This window comes from Nyctibius grandis, chromosome 17, assembly GCF_013368605.1.
Source record: "Nyctibius grandis isolate bNycGra1 chromosome 17, bNycGra1.pri, whole genome shotgun sequence".
In the NCBI taxonomy this organism is placed as follows: domain Eukaryota; kingdom Metazoa; phylum Chordata; class Aves; order Nyctibiiformes; family Nyctibiidae; genus Nyctibius; species Nyctibius grandis.
The window spans coordinates 7,523,090-7,544,327 of record NC_090674.1 but is presented as its reverse complement, the minus strand read 5'-3'; the positions used below and the strand labels follow the sequence as shown (position 1 = coordinate 7,544,327).

The 21,238-nt window shown below is 41.6% G+C and overlaps 1 protein-coding gene across 1 annotated transcript in view; it reads right to left on the bottom strand.

The window, feature by feature from the left end:
- Positions 1–17,956, bottom strand: part of PRDM16 (PR/SET domain 16) — a 187,451-nt gene extending 169,495 nt beyond the window's left edge. The window contains exons 1-2 of the mRNA XM_068415101.1: positions 17,908–17,956; positions 9,400–9,749 (exon numbers count right to left, since the gene is read on the bottom strand). Of these exons, the coding sequence (XP_068271202.1) occupies positions 9,400–9,749; positions 17,908–17,956 (399 nt within the window). The remainder of the gene's footprint in view (positions 1–9,399; positions 9,750–17,907) is intronic.
- Between the last annotated feature and the right edge of the window lie 3,282 nt (positions 17,957–21,238).

The window sequence follows — 21,238 nt, the reverse complement described above, 5'->3', positions numbered from 1 at the left end:
TTAATCCCCCTGTTCATTCATGCTCTCTGTAATGTTCTTTCAGGCCTCTGCTGAGAGACTAGGCTGAAATGAAGGCTGATAAATTAGTCTGGAGGGAAACAAGGCAGATTCTGCTTGTAAGAGGTCATTCCAACTTTGTTCTGGGTGAGGGTTTATCTTGACTGCAGCTGCGACAGACAATGGCCGAGGCCTAAACGGCAGAAATCCTAGCTCTGCTCATGAAATTACTGTGCTGATAAGGTAGAATGGACTTCAGTGAGATCTAAATGGGAAAAGGGAGGTGGGGGACAAGGGTGAAATGTAGGTATTTTTGAACATGATTGAACAGGGATGACACAATAAGATGTACAATTAAAGCAGTGACTTGCCCAGGCATTATCTGAAAGTGAAGAAACATACTGCTGGCTAATCAGATCCAAAGGAAGAAAATACCCACTTCTGTACGCTGAACAAACGGCCTCGGTACAAACACAGGCACGAGTGGGCCGAGTGCTGCGGTTTCTATACCAGGAAGGTTATGAAACACATCGAACACAAAGGTGATTCCTAAAGATCGGCGCTCCTGACCTACTGCATCATTTACCACGCGTTACACGGCTTCCAGGACAACTGGAGATTCACTTCACGAGCAACGTGTTGCCAAGAGCAGCCTAAATAAGCCCACTAAAGAGCACGCACGAGCAGGACATCTGGATGAGAATACTTTTCAGTGAAAAGCACTTTAATTTTTTCAAGCACATTTTGTGCATTTCTGGGGCACAGAGAGTAAGTGATGGCAAGTTCTGACGAACCGCTCTCCAGTCTGTGCCTCCTCCTGTGTACACAGATTGACTTTCCGTGTGAGAGAGATGCCTCTCCTTTATTTACACACCCCACTTGAATGTGCACGTCTCTGATCGATGCAAACACATTAAATGGTCACAGCACACTGTTACCAGCCTGGGACCCGATCACGCTAACCAGCTCCCACTCCGTCCCGTGCCTCGGATATCTCGTTATCTGCTTTCAGAGAGGACAGAGGGAACCAGGAAATGAAGAGAGATGCACAAATGAGTCAAGGTGGGTGCTTTACACGGACACTTTGCAAAGCAGCTGGCCTTAGTCACAACTTGAGAGACAAAGCACATGGTTAGTAATAAAATTTCCAAAGACAGCCCTATGCACGGAAATGCTCCTTCCACTCCGACTGACCAGATCGCCACCTTGTCTGACCACCAGGCCTCCTCCTGCAGACGCTGCTTCTTCCATTAATGTTTCTAAATGTGACTCACACTTCGCTTCACACCTTCCCTGGACAAACAGCCCGTGTTTTTCAAAGTTGTAAACTTTCAGTACAAGGACTGGCTCTTCCTGTACAGGTCCCGGTACTTTGCCATGATGAAACACACAAAAAGAGGAAAGGATGAATAATTAAATGATATGTTAACAAGTGAAGAATGAAGACCCACCTATGTCCCACTACTTCAGAAAGAGTGATAGACCCAACGTTTCATTTTCACCTCTAGACACAACAAAGTAACTCCCTTGCACTTCCAGAGCCAAGTAAGAAGCAATCAAAGTGCCAAAACATGTGAAGTGCTAAATCCCACAAAGTAAGAGTTGCTACATTTAGCAGTTCTCCAGATCTGTGGTGCTGCTCCATATTTGCTACGGGAAGAGGAGGACGGTGCCAAATTATGCAGAGAATGTGATTTCCCCTTTCTCTAAAAGTAATTAACGTAACATTTCACTCTGGAAAATTGACCGTTACTACTTCTATTGTACAGATTGAGGTAAAAAAAATTAATTTAAAACTTTCAGACTCCATGATTAACCAGGAACTCAAATGAGGTTCACTGAAAGGTTTTCTAACGTCACAAACCTTTGGAGTCTAAACACAGCTCTAAATATTTAAGCCTTGACTCAAAGTTGAGTAATGACTTTCTCTAATGTCTTAGCACAAGGTTACCGGAACTCAGGGCCTAGGGATAAGCTGTACAGAAAAGGGACCCCTGGGAAATAACTGGGTGAATCCCTAAAACCTTCAACTGGTCAGGGTCCCTCACACAGCAAGGGACAGCACAAGTGAGGTGCGGGCAGCCTGTCTGTAAAGCAGGAAAGGCGCAGCAGCTCCGGCTCCGCAGACGGTTCCCACGTTCACTAGAGAACTCGGGTACGTTCCTGTACGACTGGCTCACGCTGGAGCCCTCCACACCATACTAGCACACGTCCCTTACCTGCTAGTGAGTAGCACAAGGACTGTCTTCTCTAACAGCAAACACATCCCCCATTACCATGCGGGAGTAGCCTACGGATCACAAAGCAAGTTACTTTGCATTGCTTCCACCTTCTGAAATTGCAACTGAAAGAGTCCACAGTGATGCCTCCTTTAAAGTCCCGTGTATATTTATGTTTAACTCTAACTTATTGATCATTTCCTTTACAAAAGCCTACTGTGTTCCAGTGCTCCATCAGCCAGGCTTTTCTGGGAACGGGCAAAATAAAGGTTGGACTTCTATGAAGGTTAACATTCCAGAGGAAGAAGCAGTGCCCTGTATTCTGCGAGGCTTTTGACAACGAAAAGAGCTATTTTTCAAACCCTGTGGTCACCACTGAGCTATTCATGGGATTTTCTTTTCCTCCTTTTTTTCTTTTTCCTTTTTTTTTTTTAAGTGTGGATGATAAAATACTGTTTCAGAAGCTGGTATTCATGGATGTCTCTCGAAGACGAAAAGAAAATATTTATTTCCTTTTTCTGCTTGTGAATCAGAATGTTCTATTTAAAGAAAGTGCCCTCTGCCGGATCGCTCATGAGTTATTACCCCTTATGGAAATAAAGGAGAAATATCAGGAGGTATTCTTAGTCATTCCCTTCCCCTGTCTCTTCTTTTTTTTCTTAATTCCTTATATACCCATGTTTTAGAGAAGTGCCTAAGATAGAGCAAGATATCTTGGTGTTCTTGGGCCTAAAAAAGACTTACTCTTTTAACCCTGACACTGAAGCATTTGGTGAAACATCAAGAAATGGTACGAATTTCAGTCATTTCACTTGGATGTCATAAGGTGCGTTTTTCATTTTTATCCAGGGTTGAAATTAATAAATTAACCCCCCCCAGTAGATTTAGTTGTAGAGGATGGGATTTTGCCTTTGATACAACAAGCAGTTCCCCCCCACCTCTCCCCACTTTTTCTTTGTTGCTGCTTTTTCTGCATCAAAAGCCAGCAGTTTGTGCCTACTGGCATGTTTTTAATACCTGGCATAGGAAACAGCCTAACAATTGACAGGACCTGGAAGCCGATTCTTCCCCTTCCTCACGAGGGTCTCCTAACACCAGAACAAAGGCCATCTACTGTGGAGAAAATTCAAGTGTTGATGTTCTCGCCACAGTTGTTCTCTGGAAAGGGGACAGTATGGAGCACGTACAAAGTTGAGTGACTTTACTGGCCCAAAATCACACAGTATTTAGAACATTTAGAGTTCAGTAAGTTCTGTTTCCTCCTTGAGATTAATTTTTTCTCCACTTAAGTGCCAGGTTTCAGTCTAAAGATTATCTGCAGTTCTATAATGCACGTATATATGCCTTCTAACTACGGATGCCCGTTAGCAGCAGCTAAGGGCACATCTGGGAAGTCCCAGAGCGCTCTTACGTTCTGTTCGCCTTATGAACCCACAGATTCTTTCTTCTTTAGAATTATTCTAGCCAAACAAAACTTTGAGAAGGCGTGAAGTAACCTTGCACGGGAAGTGTTTTCTGCGCAGGTGACACGCTCCATCCAGGGAATGGCCTCGCACGCCGTTGTTCAGCGATTCCCAAGACTGCTCATTCCCTGCAAGGGCATTAGGTGTGGCTTTGAAAACAGCAACCCCTAAGCTTTTTTTTCCCCTGAGCGATAGAAGCAGTTACAGTAACAGCATTCTTAAGCCAAAGGGAAAGGCAGAGGCCAGAGAAAATGAATGAATCAGAAGACACACGAAGAAAAACTACAAGGAAATGTCATCACATCCTTTCAGTCTAGAAGTTGAAAGAACGTTAGCAAGAGATGAGTGCAAACAGGTTCTGGGATTTCTTTGCTCATTTAAAGGACTCGTACTTCTTTTAGCATCTTTTGTTAAGAAACCGGACAGACAAGAATATGCTTCTTTAACAAACTGTATCAACTTTTAAAGTGAAATCAGGGAATTTGGGCTGCATGTTCTTTTAACTGGGAAGCATGACAAAACCATCACAGTTACAAGAATGCTTAGAGTCTCCTTCCTATTTTAATATTTTTAAGACTCAAGGAAATACAATATAATTCTTCTCTCAGCAATCAAGGCCAGTCATGTGAAGTAAATTTTCCTTGGCACTTATGAGTATTTCTTAAGAACAAACAAACAAAATAAACAAAAAAGGCCCCCACACCAAAATTTAAATATTCTATTTTGTGGGAACAGGGAGGCTGAACTGCTATGAATCACTGACACTATAAAGCACGTTCAAAAAACAGCAGAGTTTTCCACTGGCACAGATGTGAAGCCAAGAATGCCTGCTGCATCCTTCGCTGCCGGCTCTTATTTTTTCCACAGTTATTTGTCTTTCATGGGACAGCTTCTATCTTCACCCTAAAGTATTAAAGGAAAGCACTGATTTTTCCTATGCAAAGCAGCAGCTTGCCTCTTACGCTTTAGTGTAAGAGAAGTCTCTTGTGTTTCAGCAAATAATCTCTCTTAAAATATAATTAAAACAAAGGAACTAATAACTATATTTTATTAACGGTATTTACACTGTGAGGCAAACTGAGCCAAAAGCATATCTGATTGCTTCCAAATTCCCTAGAATTCAGTTGCTAAGTTTCCCTCCAGGATGTGATTCCCATTCTTCTCTCAATTAGCAAAATAAACAGCGCTATGATAAATATCATCATTTACTCAACAAAGTGATCAAAATCATTATGCAATTTTTTTTTTTTGTAGGTCCCAGAGGCAATAAAGTGAAAACACGCTGTGATTTATTTGGGGTACTCTGAATGGTATGTTCTGTGTCAGCAGGCAAGGAAGTAATAGGATCAGGAGAGCAGAGCAGAAATGCAATCACGTCACACTAAATAATCACCAGGCTTTTAGTTTGGGTGGTGTCTTTTACGGAAAAAAAAAAAGTAGATAAACATGATCAGCACAGTAGTGTCAGGGAATGAGGCACAGAGGGAAAACCCAGGGCACACCGTCCTATACAAGCACTGACTGAATCATCTCCATGAGGGGGTGGGGGCCGGAAGACCAACACATCTCATTTGTTTTTCTGAAATGAGCATGAATCACTCACTGCCATCCCGTGGTAAAAAAGCCCTTGAATAATAGGTGTGACTTAATTTAAAGAATATTTCTAAAAACATACTCCACAAAGCAAATGTTTGAGGAAAAACATAAAGAAGATAGTGAAGAGTTGCTGCAGACAAAGTAGTACGTGCATTCACCCAGTTTTAACCCAGGCCCTCCTGTCTGGCTAAAAGGAAAAGCATCTATAATAAAAATTACATATCTGTTTTTCAAGATATGGCACGTAAGACACAGCATTCTGCATAACCTGTGATGGTTTAGGCTGTTAGGGGAAATAATGAGTAAAGCTGAAAGTTTCAGCAAGCAGCATTCTTCTCTCACCTCCTGGAGCTACATGTTTTACATCCGAGCCAGGCCTGGATCAAACAGTTTAGATGAAAAAAGAGCTGGCCCCTACCTCCAAACAGGAGTCCACATTTCTTTAGGACCTCGAAGAAATACAGTTAACTGTTTTGTTTCATTTTAATTTTCATAAATCTGGTCTTATTGAAGCTTGAAAAGAGAAAGCTATTTCTGCAGTGTTAATGCCCTGGATAGGAGAGATCCATTTTCAAATCAAAGCCCTTAACAGCACATTTTCCAGCCCCCCAAAATGGATTTTTTTAATTACAGAAATCAGAAGAAACAGATCTTAATTGTGAAGTACAAACTGAAGCATTTTTAAATTTGTATTGTACTTTAATATGCTGAATTAGCATGCTTAAGCTTTAACTAAAAATAACCACAGAAGAGCAATAAAAACACGCCTTCCTACACTCCTACACATAGAGTCTGCTTCAGCATCCCCCAGTGCTGTTTCACCCTTTATGCCATCTGCAGCGACTGGGGCCCATTACAGATGGGCACAAGCCCAAAGACACTAAGAAACTCGCACACTGACCCTGCTCAGAAGCCAGATAACACGTTGTTAAGCACAAAGATGTGTCCTACACAACAACATAAACAGCTTCTAGCAAAACTGAGATGGCACTCAGCTTAGCCAAAGTCTGACAACAAATTTCCTGTCATGAAGGGCAAGAACTTTTTGTGCAACAGGCAGAAACTATTAAAATTAAGGAACTGATGACTACTAAAACCAAAGAAGAAAGGGCCAGGTTTGGGCGGGGTGTCCACAGAAGTGGCATTATCAAGAGTATAAACTATAGGAAATGAACTGAGAAATAGGAGTAGAGAAGAAGGCTGGGTGTGAAGAACAGGTATCTTTCCTGAAGCAAAAATGCTAATATAAACTAATAGAATAAACAATTCAAATGTAACAGTAATACCTCAATTAGCCAGCAACAAGGAGTTATGTGCAATGAGTCTTACAACAGCATTCGACCTTCAAGTCACTGCAAGTCAAAACTACAAGTTACAGAGAAGAATTGTCAAAAAGTAATGTCAAACTGGATAAGGAACACTGCTCAGGGTACACACCAAAACCAGCTTTGTTAGATTCATCACTATCGTAAGAAACAACATACAGAGGGAAAAGTGTAGTCAACAAGTTATAGGGTGACAAAAAACTCCTCCCCTTTTATTTTTTCCTCTTGCTGACAATTGTCTGCCTACTCGATTTTATTAACAGAGGGTGGAAACATCCCAAGTTACAATTTTCTAGCACAAGTGACATCGTGTAAAGCCGCCTCGAACATCTCCTTAAGGCTCTTCCGACCTTGCACTGAAAGGAAACAGCTCAGAAACCAACACACAGGCAGAGACAGTATTTATTACATTAATTCCTGTTTAGCACATGAAGGTATTTGTGAAATGATGAAGGTACTGAGCGACTAAATCCAGACTTTGAACTTTCTTTAAACATACTGGGAAGTGGAAAACTTCAAGAGGTATCTGCAAGTACACGCAAGGTTAAAGGAGATAGCGTCAGGGTGGGTCTAAGACAGTGTTTGAGGACATCTGATGGAGGACAAATAGCCCTTCCTTTCAGGTGTGAAACTTACCTGCCACACCAGAGAACAAAAGAACGCCGCTGAAATGGGAGAAGTACCACAGAGAAAGAAAGTTTGTTCAATTACACCACAAAAATAAATAGTATCGCAAAGTCAACGTACACTGAAGTTAATAGATACGGCTTATATCAGGCCTGGCATTCAGTGCAGAATGGATATGGGGAACATTTCTTAAAAACATGAATGTAAACACACACTTTTATCAGAAATATAAAACACAAGGACAAAGTTTTGCCAAGGTCATAGAAAAAAAGATTTGCTTTACTCAAATTTGGTCTGACTTCTAGCAGCCAAGGAGGATAGCACTTCGTTCCAAAAAAATCATTGTCTTTAAAGAAAAAAAAGCCCAAAACAAATGCCACCTATAAATACTAGGTTCAGAAAAAGAGAATTCACCTTTCTGTAGGAGCCACTTCCACACTGAAGCCTACAAAAAATCAATGTTGCATATTCCTAGAGGAAAATTGTGCTTTATTTCCCAGAGACCTTACCATGACCAGTACATTAGGTAATCTCAAGCTGCCTCACAACTATAGCCTCCCCGAAACAGGCAGTTATTTCCAGTGTATTAACAGGGATTTTTTTTTTTCTTCAAAAAATCCCATGTTTTTAAGCTAATACGGTAATAACTAATCAAATATTCTGTCATGATATTCACAAGAAAAGCAGCTAACACAAAGATGAACTTCTCAGGAATTACATCAGCGGGGGCGGAGGGAGGAGAATCAAAACTCTCAGCTGAATTTCCCTCCTTTCCCTGCATTAGGAGAGAGAGAAAAGGAAACTCTCGACTCATTAAACCAAACTGATTTTAGCGTGTTAGACATGCTGCAGAATGACAAAACGTGACTGAGGTGTGTTTTTACAGCAAGTGTTTTTTGCTTTCGACACATTAAAAAAGTAAACAAAAATCTGGATGTACAGAATCTAACTGTTCACTGATTTTTCAGACTTCACAATCAAGAGTGTAAATATAATCAGAATATTTGAAATGTTAATGCTTAAGTTTGGCCTTTTTGACCTCATTTTCTAAGAAAACAGGGCTTCTGCGATTGCACTGTTTGCTTGCCCACTTGGTAAGCCTCACCATCTTATCCCTTATTTGCATCCCACCTCTGTACTCCAACAGTTTTTAAACCACAGCTTCATGTCAGTTAGCGGCCGATGGAGAAAACAGGCCAAGTTACTGCTTCATCCAGAGGAAAATGGAGGTAAAATTCAGCTTCCACATATTTTGAGGGACAGGGCTAGCCTGTCAAACAGCACGTGAGCCCTAGCAGCCAACCCTCTCTGAACCAGCTGCTCCAGGTGCAGCCTCTTCCTCAAGACAAAACACAGCAGATCCACTGTGGAGCAGGGCTATTGTAGTGTTGGGGTGGGCAGTAGGGCTACAACAGAGAAGCAATTTATATTATATAATGGACACTGGATGCACTGGGATGGGACTGTGGACACAGAGCATAAATCCTAGGATACGTTTCACTGTTCACAGAATCTAGTATAATTTATGATAATTCTTAGGGGTATGGATATTTTTCAATGAAGAAAATAGGAGCAGAAGAAACTAAGATGATTTCTGGGACAACCCTAGAAAAGCAGGTTGTCCTGCCTATGAATTCTGGGATAGTGGTGTTTTTCCTATTGAAGATTGGGTTTTGTTTAGCTCTTAGGGGAAAATGACTTTCACATTTCTTTATCTTTGCTGCAGAACAAGAACTCAAGAACATCTAGGGTGTTAATGGGTACATGCTATTTTCTATGACCAGTTAATAATGTCTGCACAGCTAACATGGACTGGAAGTCAAAGGTAACACACCCAACTACAAAACATGATGCGACTAATCATATTTCTTCCATTGTGACAAGTTCTGAACACAATTTGAAAATGACAAGCACTTTAAGAAGTGACCCAACATCATTTAAAATCAACCTTCTAAAACGGTGCTAGAGTGGTATTTGTAGCCCAAGAAGCTCTCTTAAAAAGGATTTCTGCTGCTTTTTAAATACTGCGTGTAATCACGGATGCAAAATAACACAGGGAAATATGGCATTAGCAAAGTCACTACTTCTGTCCCAGGACAGTCAGGTCTCCCTCTTTACGAACAGTTTGCATAGAAGACAAACGAATGTGATTATCACATCCAACACGCTTACCTCCCATCCAAAGTTTGTTTCCTTTAATGTGCTCCTCTGTCCTGTCATATAGGGTCCAAATCTTTCCCCAACTTCAATCTTCTTTTTGGCCCAAATCCCTAGCCCTGCCCCTGGAATCGAAGATTCTCTGAGTTCAAAATCTGGTGGGATTGGAATGTCATCAGGAATGTAGACGGGAGCTTCATAAGGTGAGCCCTCCTTGGGAGTGAAGTCCTCACTGGTGGGAAAGGGTGATGGAGGTCCGACAGGAATGGGGGACATAATACTGTCCTCTGTTTCCTCCTCTGCACTTTCGCCAGCAAGGAGATCAGGGTCGGTCTCGTACATATTATTTACAATCTCGCTGTCACCTAAAAGGGGAAACAGCAGAACAAAACACACTGAAATACTCACGTGAACATTAATTAATCTCTTCTTGGGACAAAGTTTCATAAAGCCTAGTTGACATGCTTTAAGGATAGACGTAGTGGCAGAAAAAAGGTAATCCTCACCTACAGAACTCAGGCAGACCTGAGGTAAGAATATTCACACTGGTTGGACAATATTCAGCGCTACGGAAGGATGAGATGGAAGCTAACTGCAGGCTGCCATGTTATGCTGGATCAGGGCTACTGCAGCGGTTGTCTTTCAATAGTGGAAAGAGGGAAGAAAACACAGAAGAGGTGTTCGAGGTTCCCTGTAACCATTTATTGTTTTAACTGGCTCAGTATATTTTGTAGAGGAAATAAAAGAGAAATTAAGGTAAAATCTGACTTAAGTTTGGCAAGAACTGTTTGCCCAGTATTTGGGTTTCTTGGGTTCAGTGTGACGCAACAGAAGCTGTGGCTGATGTGTCCTTCCAGCTGCACCTCTGCAATGGACCTTTTCAGGTATAACAAAAGCATCACTAACTTGTAATACTACTTTGAGACTAATGTGTCCTACAGGATTAAACCAGTGAGCATTTTAAGGTACACTCTCAACCACAGTACAGATATTGTTTCACTGAACTCCACAGGACGAGGATCTGCTTTGCAAGAGTGTTACAATGGTCAAAGAGAACGCTAGGGAAAAGCTGTACACTTTCTTCTGTTCCACCCAACATCTCACAAACTAGATAGAAACAGATTAACCCAAGCAGTTTTATAACATTATTCTTTAAAAAGAAACCCAAGCACTTAAAAACGCAGGCCTAAAGTGCTTATTTAATTTCATACTATTCAGGATGTAAGAATTTTGGACGCAAGTCACTATTTCTTTTCTCCTTTTTTTAAAATAATTATTTGTGTGAGCTTTCCACAAAAGCATCAGCAGAACTGCAGCTGTTTTTCCTATGCCTCATCTTCAGTTGTATAAGGCAGTAGGAAAAAAAAAAAAGCCATAAGAAGATTTGAATGGGATGTATATAGAATAGAGGCAGTTAACATTACTAGCCCGAACTGATAACTGAAATACCACGTCAAATCTTTCCTGCTTAGCATCTTCGGTGTAATTCCAGCACTGCTCAGCTCAGTGCCCACAAAAGGCTGGGAATCAAACCAGTCCGGAGGATAGGAAGGGAGCATGTGCATGTGTGTGTCTGGGGAAAACAAACACCCCCCCCAACGTAAATACCCTTAATCCTGCAGGGATTTTTAAGCTTCATTTTCCAGCAACAAATTATTACACTTCAGAGAATTACAAGTCACTTCCATTACTAAACCTGTAACAACACGCATCCATTTTCTGGTTTGATATTGGCTTGTACAAGCTAAAAATATTCTTCAAACACCCCTTCCTCTTCCATCACTTGCCAAAAACAAATAATCTGAGACTTGTTTACCAGAATGCACTGAAAGAAAACTAAATCAGAAAAAAGTCTGTGAGCATAGGAGTTGACTAAGAAGTTTTCAGAAAAATACTTTTAACCAGAAAATGATAGTCTGCTGAATCCAAAATGCTTCATTCGGACACGCATTTCAGCGATTTCACGGCAGAATTCTGCTTGCTGGGTGCAGTTCTGCTAAGAAACCACCACGTTTCCTCCAAATTCATTTATGGCTCAACCAAAGAGGCCGATGTCCCGAGGCAGCCTCGCCGTCAGGACTCCCAGGGCTTCCTCCACCTATTCCCTGCTGCACAGATGGGATTCTACAAGTCCCTGGACCTGTAGTTCTAACAGAGACTCGGCCACAAGTCCACATCAGGAGCCTGGACAACACAGCTGGAGCTCCACTGCGACTCTTCCCTCTCTGTCACAGGGCCAGTAAACGTGGGCCATCGTAGCCGAGCAGATGCCAGATCTCAGAACCCAAGAATACATCTCATTTTTCTCTTTTCAGAACCAAACACTCCAGTCATTTCAAAATCAACTGTCCTCTTTCCTCCTTTGCTTTCCTAACCATACAACATTTTGAAATTTAAGTCTTTTGACTATAAAATTAATATACATTTTTAAACAATTTTTTTTTTTTTTTACAAAGTTCCCCAAAGCCAGAAAACGCTGTGTTTCGACCAGCTTTCCTTTGGACTTGTATACAGTGAAATTCCCACAGTCAAACCACATTCTGACGTACTCGTGTTCAGAATACACCTGTACTGACCATGAATGGAGGCAATTTTTTTTTTCAAGTGGACAATCCCAGAGCAGCGCAATTTGTAGAAGCATCGCCACGGTTTGCAACCCAAACGCAAGCCTCTGGTCACTGCTAACCACGCTGCAGTTACAACAGAGTGTTTCCAATCAGTCTCTCCTAGCTGGAAGGCCAAGAGCTTGAGCTCTTTTTAAGACTCCAAAAATATGCTGGACAATAGCACATTATTTCCATTTAGGAAATCTTGAAATTCTTTGGGGTTTTTTAAGGTTTGATGTTATAGGTTTATAATTGTAGCGATCATTGTGAAACATTCTTTGGGCAGCCAAAAGAAGCAATTCAGGGGTGAAGAGAAAGAAATTATGCAAGCTGCTGCCTTAAACAAACCCAAGCCCCACGTCACTAGTTTCTCTTACCCACTGCAGCATCTGCATTCTCACTATCCAACCTCGACGACTGATTTCCTGAGCCAAGCTGCTCCGCTGCACTAGCGAGCTCCTCCACAGTGATGCAGAGATGTATCGTACACAAACCAACAGACTCACAAGTAGATATGTCATTGATAGATTCTAAGGACAGGAAAAAGGATTTGTGCTAATTCCATATGACTTCCCACACTACTTAGACCAGAAGACTCCTCTGAATTATTTCCATCTTCAAGATCAAAAGGTGGGACGTAGCTTATCTTTTAGGCTGAAAAAAAACTATTTTAAGATTTTCCAGCAATGGCCAACAAGCCTGGGTCCACTGCTCTGCTGTCACACTGCACCACTACGCTTTGACCCAGCAGTGGTTAGTGGGATGGGAAAAGGGCTGGTCCCCCCCAAACACACACAAAGCACACAGCTCCACAGCAAGTGCAAAGGGGGGAGTCATAAGCCCCTTTGTCTCCTCTCTCCCTGGCAGATTTAATAAAATAAAGAAACCAATATCAACGATAACACAAAACACACAAAATCATACTTAGCTACAGGGTTGCAGCAGGTTGTTCCAGGAACACCAATCTTTGGGAGTAAGGAAGAGGGCAGCTGGAAGGGATGAGAGGAAAAAGAGCCCCCCCTCCCCACCAGCTTTCCCTTTTATAGTGAGCTTGATGTTAATGCTATGGCACACACCTGTGGGCCAGCCTGGGGCAGCTGCCCTGGCTTTCACTGCTGATGGCCTCATCACCATGGCTGGCCACAAGCTGAAACAAAAAAATCTAACAGAAACTTGATTCTATAAATTTTATCCCATGAAACCAGGACAGAGGGTAACACTGTTTGGGGATTTTTCCAAGAGGAGTCAATTGCTGAGCTACAACGTTCATATGTAATGAAAATGGAGCTTTTTTTCATCCAAAAAGGAAAAAAGGAGGGGAGGGAAACAGATGAAGGGGAAAAGAAAAACACATTTGTCATACAATACAAGTAGTTGAAGTATTTTGGGAACAGATTTGCCATCTCTCAATTAAACATGAGGCAGCATGACTGTGCTTTCATTGCACAGTAGTTTCCACTATGATAACAAGTCCAACAACCGCCTCATTGTGGACCATGCAGAAATGAGAGGGACTCCCACAGTGCATATTAATGACTGACCTCTGATGTAATCGGGGGGGAAACAGCACCCAACAAAAATTACAGTTTTCACTGCAGCATGGAAGACAGTTCTCGCTGCCAAACAGAAACCATCAGGGAAGAATAGCTGAAAAAGCAAGGCTCGGCTTAAGGTATCCATACTGCATCTCCTCTATAGCCTCAGAATACACCTTCTGTGTGAAGACACATCTCCTCCTCTATTTTTTTTTATGCCTAATAAAGATTTTCCTGAGTTCACGCCTAAGAAACCTGGTAGCAGACTTTTTAGTAAAGAGGATTTTGATTCCTTTGCCAACATTTTTTTGCTCCAGCTTTTGAGAAATACAGAGAACTGCCTGCTACAGCTTAGGAATGTTTCCTCTGCTGAAAAGTGCAACCCTCCCTACTCAAACATGTCGCCAGAAACAAGCTTTCATAAGTATGATATACTTCATAATCCTGAAAATACTTGTGGTTGCTGTAAATGTTTTCTCTCCTAGTATTAGCAAGTCAAATTATTTTCTACTCTATGATTAGCCTCTTCTGCACTTAAGAAACAGGAATTCCAACTGAGTTGAAAAGCAAAACTAGGTTTATTGGAGCATGACCTGCAAAAATTTTCAAGTGATACAAGTATAAAGACACCTCGCTACTGAACACTGTTAATTTAATTTCTTCTATGGGAAAAATCAAGGCCAGTTCTGATTAAATTTTAATTTACTCTGAAAGTTGAACCCACACTTGACTGACCTCACATTTCAAGAGAAATCACAAAACAAGGCAGTTTTTTCCTTCTGCCTTTTCAGTTGCTAAAATCAGTTATCAGGTCTACCCGTCCCACCAGCTGTACCTGCCTTGTCCAGAACTCCTTGTTGTTTAGGAACAATCTCCAGTTCTGCTGAGTTTCATCACAAATGAGCTGGCTGCTACTTGAGAGCTGTATGTGGGATGTGGCCATTCACTGATGACAACCATGCTGTCCTACATCTGCCCCGCTTCTAACAGCAAGTATTTCAATGCTCTGGAATGTCTGGTTATGTGAAAAGCAGTACAGAAATACAACTTGACCTTATTGTTATTGTCGTGAAACTAAAATTAGTCCTTCAAAGCTCACTAGCAAAATTACTCAATAAAAAGACCCATTGAAAGGTTGTTTCCACAGATAATCAGATATGGACATAGGCTTAAAATCTGTGTGACACCAATGAGGTTCTTGCAACAATGAGAGTGATGCTTTAGTATTGGTGAGAGACCTCATGAATAATCTATTGAGCAGCTGTAATGAAAGAAAAAGAAAGTCTGATGTTAAAGGAAATGGTGGTAAAAGAAACAATGTGTTAGATTCCAGGTGGGGTTTTTTGTAGGTTTTGTCTTTTTTTTTTAATACCTTTATGAATACTATTATATAAAATTCTGCTAAGGAAACATCTACTTATCTGAAACGACTAAGCATCTTCTACATTCACAGACATTGTAAAGAACATCTCCAACTCCTTCGCTCGGAACATTTACAGAACACACCAGGAATGAATTAATGTCTGATCAGTAAGCATGATCTGCCTTGAATTTCACTGACCTTGAAATAAATATAAAACCAGGCCCCATCTACATTCCTTCTGTACTCAGAACTCCTGTTGAGAGCAATGGGAATATTCAGAGCAAAGAGAACACAGGACTGAGCCCACAACCCTTTTGTCACCCTCCATGGCGTTGTGCTGCTGGCTGACACAGGGTGACTTTCCAAGCTCACACTTGGCAGACAGCTCCAGAACGGGATGTTCACAGAAAACAGCTCGTTTTTACTTGCGCATAAACCAACAACAGGCTGAAGTCCCCGATGCTGCCAGGTCAGAAGATGCTCTTGTCGAACTGGTCTGTATTACTACAACATACGTGTAAAAACCAGGTATGGATTTTCCTTTAGAAACATTCCCCAGGGAAGAAAACAAAACAATCAAACAAAAAAATTCCAGATATAGTGCTACATTAGAAAGAAGGCATGGAATATTTCACACCTCCAGAAAACAAGACTGCCTACATTTCTAACTCGTGACAGGATTCTGACTCTATTTGCTGTACAGTCAGTATGTTTCATCAGCAAAAATAAAGTCATTTTTGTGACCAATTTGTAGACCAGCAGAGCTGGAACGAACCATCAGCACTACAGCCTAATTCAGCCAAGAGTGCAAATACTTACATTAAGCAAGTATGTGCTTAACTACTGCCAACAACTGACAGGGTTCGTTACCTCTGAATATTGTGCTGCCCATCTACAATTTCCTTCAGGTGAATTGTAACAAGTCCCTGTCCTCTACCCGGCCTTACTCCATTCGGCATTCTGCACGAACCTCGCTCCCCGCTCTCACTGTGTCCTGACCAGGGCAGAGAGCTGACAGCCAGGCGCAGGCCAAAACTTCGAAGCCACACCTAGAAATCACAAAGGACACTCGAAAGCACCAAAAGCACCCACCCCAACAGTGACTTCAGAACAGTGAATGATCTTAGTGATCAGATTGCCACCTGATGGCCACAGCTGAAATACAATAAAAAAATCAGAAACCCAGTCCCTACTTGGACTGAATCTGTCTGGCCTTGGTTACAAAGCCTGATTTCCACAAATTTCAAGCACTTTGCAGCACCAGGAACTGGCATCCCATCTCACATGTTCTTTAGGATACGGGTCTTCTCCAGCACACTTGGCAAACAGCAGCATCAAAATAAAAAAGTCAAGGTGTCCCACACAATCCTCATTCAGTTCATCTAGGAATGGTCTCCCAGTCTCCCCGCTGGTGAAGGTCACCAACTCCCAGTTGCTGGCAAGACAGTTCAGTTGCAAAGGCACGTCACCCTCAACACACAGGGAGCCTGCAGACTAAAGAGAAGAACGGCTGGTACTAGTAACACTTCAAAGAGTTTGCGTACGTAAGCCAAAGACCTAAAATTCAGTGCAAGACCATCTCTGGAAGCTAGTCTGAAATATTTGGGTTTCCTTCTGCCAGAAAGGATGCAAATTAGTGCCAGAACTGTGGTGACAAGAATTATTCCTTTTTCATTAAGGATGGGACTGAAGCATTAGATGTTTTACGGCTGTACAAAAATGGCTCTCCCTCCATCCACAGACAATATTCATTTAATTTTAATGGCTGTAAAGAAAGGACAAAAAAGAATAAGTTACTTAAAATTCTTGAGCCTGTCACACAATTTCTTCCTTCCATTTGTTGCAAGAACCTTTCTCCTCCATCTAAGCGGTACTGGTAAGTAGCTACAGCATTTGCTGGTGGATGCTGGTCAGAAAACAACACATTCAGCAACCAAACCAGAAACTGCCAAAGAGCAACAACCTCCGGCTCACACATGGGGCTGGTGGTCTGCACGGTTCTCAGATGATGGAGCGATGCTCTGAAAGGTTCTCCACCCAACTCTACCTGCTGCAGGCAGAAAAGTAAATTCTGCTTTAAGTTAACATTTAGAAATGTCTTTTTTCTCTTTCATTCATTCATGAAAACCCCTTCATCTTCACAGGTTTTACAGTTGAAAAAAGACTTGGGCAATAAATGTGCAGGGAGGGAAGTGGCCACAAATGGGAAGTGGTTTTGCCAACACGCCAGCATGCCAAAGGAGTGCCACACGATCCATCTGACCTTTGAGAAATTAAACTGCTAATGCAATCCCCTAGTTAATTTGTTAGTTTAATGGGCACTTTTACTATAACTTGCTGTGACTTCACCTATTTTTTTCCTCCATACATGCTCAACATATCTAGAAATATCCAGCTTGAAATAGTATTTTTCTTCCCTTTGGTTATCTCTGATTTTTTTCCCGTCCCTCAATCCTGGGCCTTGAATAACAGATGACACTAATACATAAAGCACATTAGATACATTTCTCTGTGAATGAAGCCTGTTTTTTCTTCTTTAGAACATATCCATAGTTTTCACAGGCTCCCTGTCTTTATTATCTGAAAGCACCCAAAATGCTACAATTAAAAGGAACTCGGGACAATCAAAATGGTTCTAGGTGAAGAGCTGGTATTTCGTACTCCCTGCTCAAGACAGAACGGTCGCACAGTTGCCATAGGCTAAGTCACAAGTTACTGGCTTTGTTCCAGCTGACAAACCAACCAGCTAAATCCCACTGAAGAGGTGTGCAGATAAAATTCTGATTCAGACTCTGCTAACCTCAAATCACGTGAGTACACAGTCAGATCTGAGCCGGTACCAACCCTTCCTACCCGTCTCCAGCAGACATCCAAACTCCAGCTCACCCAGCTTGTTGGTCTGTTTTTTCCCTTAAAACACTGTAATTATATTTTACTTATGCACTACGGAGCAGGAAGATGCTGATTTTGTAGGAGGGCTCCTGGAAGGCAGTGGTCAGGTAACACCATCCTGACTGACCCAGCAGCTCCACAATCTGCTTGCCAAGCTCGCTGTAACTCTGTACCATCGCTTGGTGTCAACTGACCCCTGTGTTCTGACTGACCCAAAACACTCGCATTTGCGGGGCTACTCATGGAAATTTTTATTTATACACGTCATTGAAATGAAGTCCAAAGAGACGCACGTTTTAACACATCTGCTGTGTAAAATTTCAGAAAAGAGCAAGCCATGTGCGCTTCTCACACGGGGGAACTTCTGCAGTCGCTGCTGTATTTGAGTGTCCTGGTCTGTCATTCCAGCCACTCCGTCATTGCAATTGGTGTTTACGAACATAATACTTGAAACTTCCCTGAACCTCTGACTAATGTAGAACTGCTGTAGAATACATTAAAAAACAATTTAGTCCTGGAGAATACTAAGAACTGCAGAGTTATTCAGAGACGGAGACAGTGAGGGATGAGGCGGGAGAAGGAGAACGAAAAGGAAAAGGACCATGATAAAAACTAAACAGTTGCAAACATAACACCTTTTCCATGTTTAATTTGTATATTCATTTTTCAGGTGTCAAATTTATGGTTTGTTTTGTCTTGATTGTAATTATACCTCTCAAAGCAGATTCAAGTCCTTTTATTAAAAAGAAACAGCAAACACCTCACATCAGAAGTGAGCCGTGAGGACAGAGTGTGAGCACAGAGCAGAAGAGTTAATCAGACGTATTTTTCGATAAATATTCTAAAAAAGTAGTTGCTTCAGAACTTGGCTGTAAGAAGACAGGTATTAAGGATTTAAAGTGCCTTTGGTTTTAAGTAAAAAATTAAGTGTTTTCTTTTATTAAGGGATTTCTGCTGGTAGAAATGAAGAATAAAGCTTGAAACAGTATTTCAATGGGTTCCTTAATACGCATTTTCCTCTAGTAAAACCAGCAGGGAAAGTGTCCAAATTACTCTCCCCTCAATGCCAGTATTATATTTCCAGTAAAACTCTAGGTCAACCAGGCATCAAAAATATTTCCACATAAGATCCTTTTAGAATCAAACTCTTCAGAGAATGTTGTTGTCCATAACTACACTTCACCTGATCTCTCTGTGTTCAGTATTTTGTTTTATATTTGAATACAAGACGACATTTCTACAAATTGTGCTCTGTTAAAAAATTAATTCAATGCATATTTGGATGCAATACATAAAGTAGGTTCTTTTAAGGAAAAAAAGCTCTACTATCTTATTATTACAGCCACTGGAAAAAATATTAGCCCTTGGGATTTCTGCCTCTAAACTATTTACAACATAATAGCTCCAATGAAGCGTCACAAGAAATGTACAGTGTATTACACATGGAGTGGTAACAAACATTTGTGAAGGATCTATAGAAATAATACAACAGAAAGAAAATCTGCAAAGGAAGAGATGAAAGCCTAAAGAAAATGCTCCACTTTGTGAAGAAAAATCATAATTGCTTTTCAGTGGTTTGCTTATTTTTGCTACAAAATACCTCCCCTTTAAAAAAAATCTATAAAACTACAGAAATGCTCCAATTCTACAGAAATTTCTTTGCTGGAAACGCACTAAAGTGGAACTTTAAAAATGACTGCAAGATAAATTCTCTGCTAAGAGAACTGTTACCTATTTAGAATAAATAACTAAATGCAGGGAGACTGGCTCTCCAAAAACTAACAAATGATGCTGGATATTTCTCTCAGTCCTGGATGTCAAACCATAGAACAAGAATAAAGCATTTGCAAGTCTCCAAAAGGAGACCTTGCAATTGGAATTCACATCTTTGCCAAGTGAAAGCTTTTCGGCTGTTGTCACCGTCTCATTGTCATTCAACTCACTGTGGGTTCCCCAGGGTCCAGAACAGGAGTCCTGCCATTATTAACATAGCAGATTAATAGCAGTGGGAAAAGACATTTTCACAAACATGCTAAATATTAATATTAATCGATAACAATTTATATTTCCTAACGTGAGCCAGACAAACATACCCCAGGCATGGAGGAGAGGAGGGAGGGCAGAGCAAGGAAAGGGACAGTGTCAACAGACTACACAGAATGAAAGGGAATCAGTGAATCAATGCAGGACAGAGGACTGAGCCGTGAGGTGGGTGTCAAAAGCAGAGCTCTATTTTCAGAGGCACAGAGGCACACATTTCAACGCCACAATATAAGTTGGATTTTCCATCCCTGGCCAAAACAATTCCGGCGAAGCTCACCAATCTTATATCGCATAATAAACAGCAGAGCTCTGCAAAAACACTGAAAAATTGCTCCATACTATTTTTACCATCCTGAGTAACGCTGTACGCCGCAAACCGTATTTTCCTCAACGTGTATAACACTATAGATATTTTTTAAATTCAGATATGCACAAATTTACCAAATTTCTAGATTGGTATTTCAAGCCTGCCTCATACTCAGGCTATTATCTACCACCTACCACTTCTATCTTAAAGCCAAAAAAATCTGTAAAACTTGTTGCACTTTTTCTAATGCATTAGCCCAGTAAAGCTTTAAAATTCAGCCTCTGAAAGCCTTTATCGTTATCCCACATACTCTTTAATTATGAGCAGCAGAAGTAGAATGCACAGTCCTATTGCTAAAGAGGTTCCCAGATTATCCACCCCACGTCGCCTGTGTTGGTTAAACCAAATCAAACCATCCCAGCTCAAGACCTCTCAGCAGAACATAAATCCCACCCGGTCCCTGACGTGCTGCCTGCGTGCCTGGGGTGAGCAGCAGATCCGAGTGCTTCTCACTCCAGACACACACTTTCCCACCAGCTCATTCCCGGGTTTGGGGGGCACAGGCTTGCTTTACCTGTTACTGGAAAGTACCCTGGCTTTGGCTGCTGCTCCTCAGTTCCTACTCACAACCCTGAACTTTTCTTCATTAGAAAGAGTGGTTTGGCCACTACCCCGTCACTGTCCCAAGCCTATGATGAAGAATAGACAGGGCTCTGCAGAGAGGGATCTCTGGTTAGACTGAAGAGTTCCCTCCTGGAGAGGCGTTAACCACAGAGAGGAGCTTCTCCAGTTAGACGGGGGCTGCGAGGAGAGGATTGTGTTCAAAAATCAAGTAGAAATGGCTTTCCCACTTTCATGGATTTGCTTCCAAGGCACACGGAATGCGGTGGGGTTTTACAGCCAGCCCCTGACTGCTTTGAGTTTTATTTCAGCGCTCCCACACATCCTTAACTTGCCTCCAGAGCCCACCAAGCCTTGAAACTGCAATAAGAGTCACAAGTAATTGTGGTTTCTCTGTGTCCTGGACATCTAGAGAGCTGTGTGATACCTTGTGATCATATGGTCAGTCCTTTTTTCACAACCATTAAAAGCAGGAATTACCACCTGA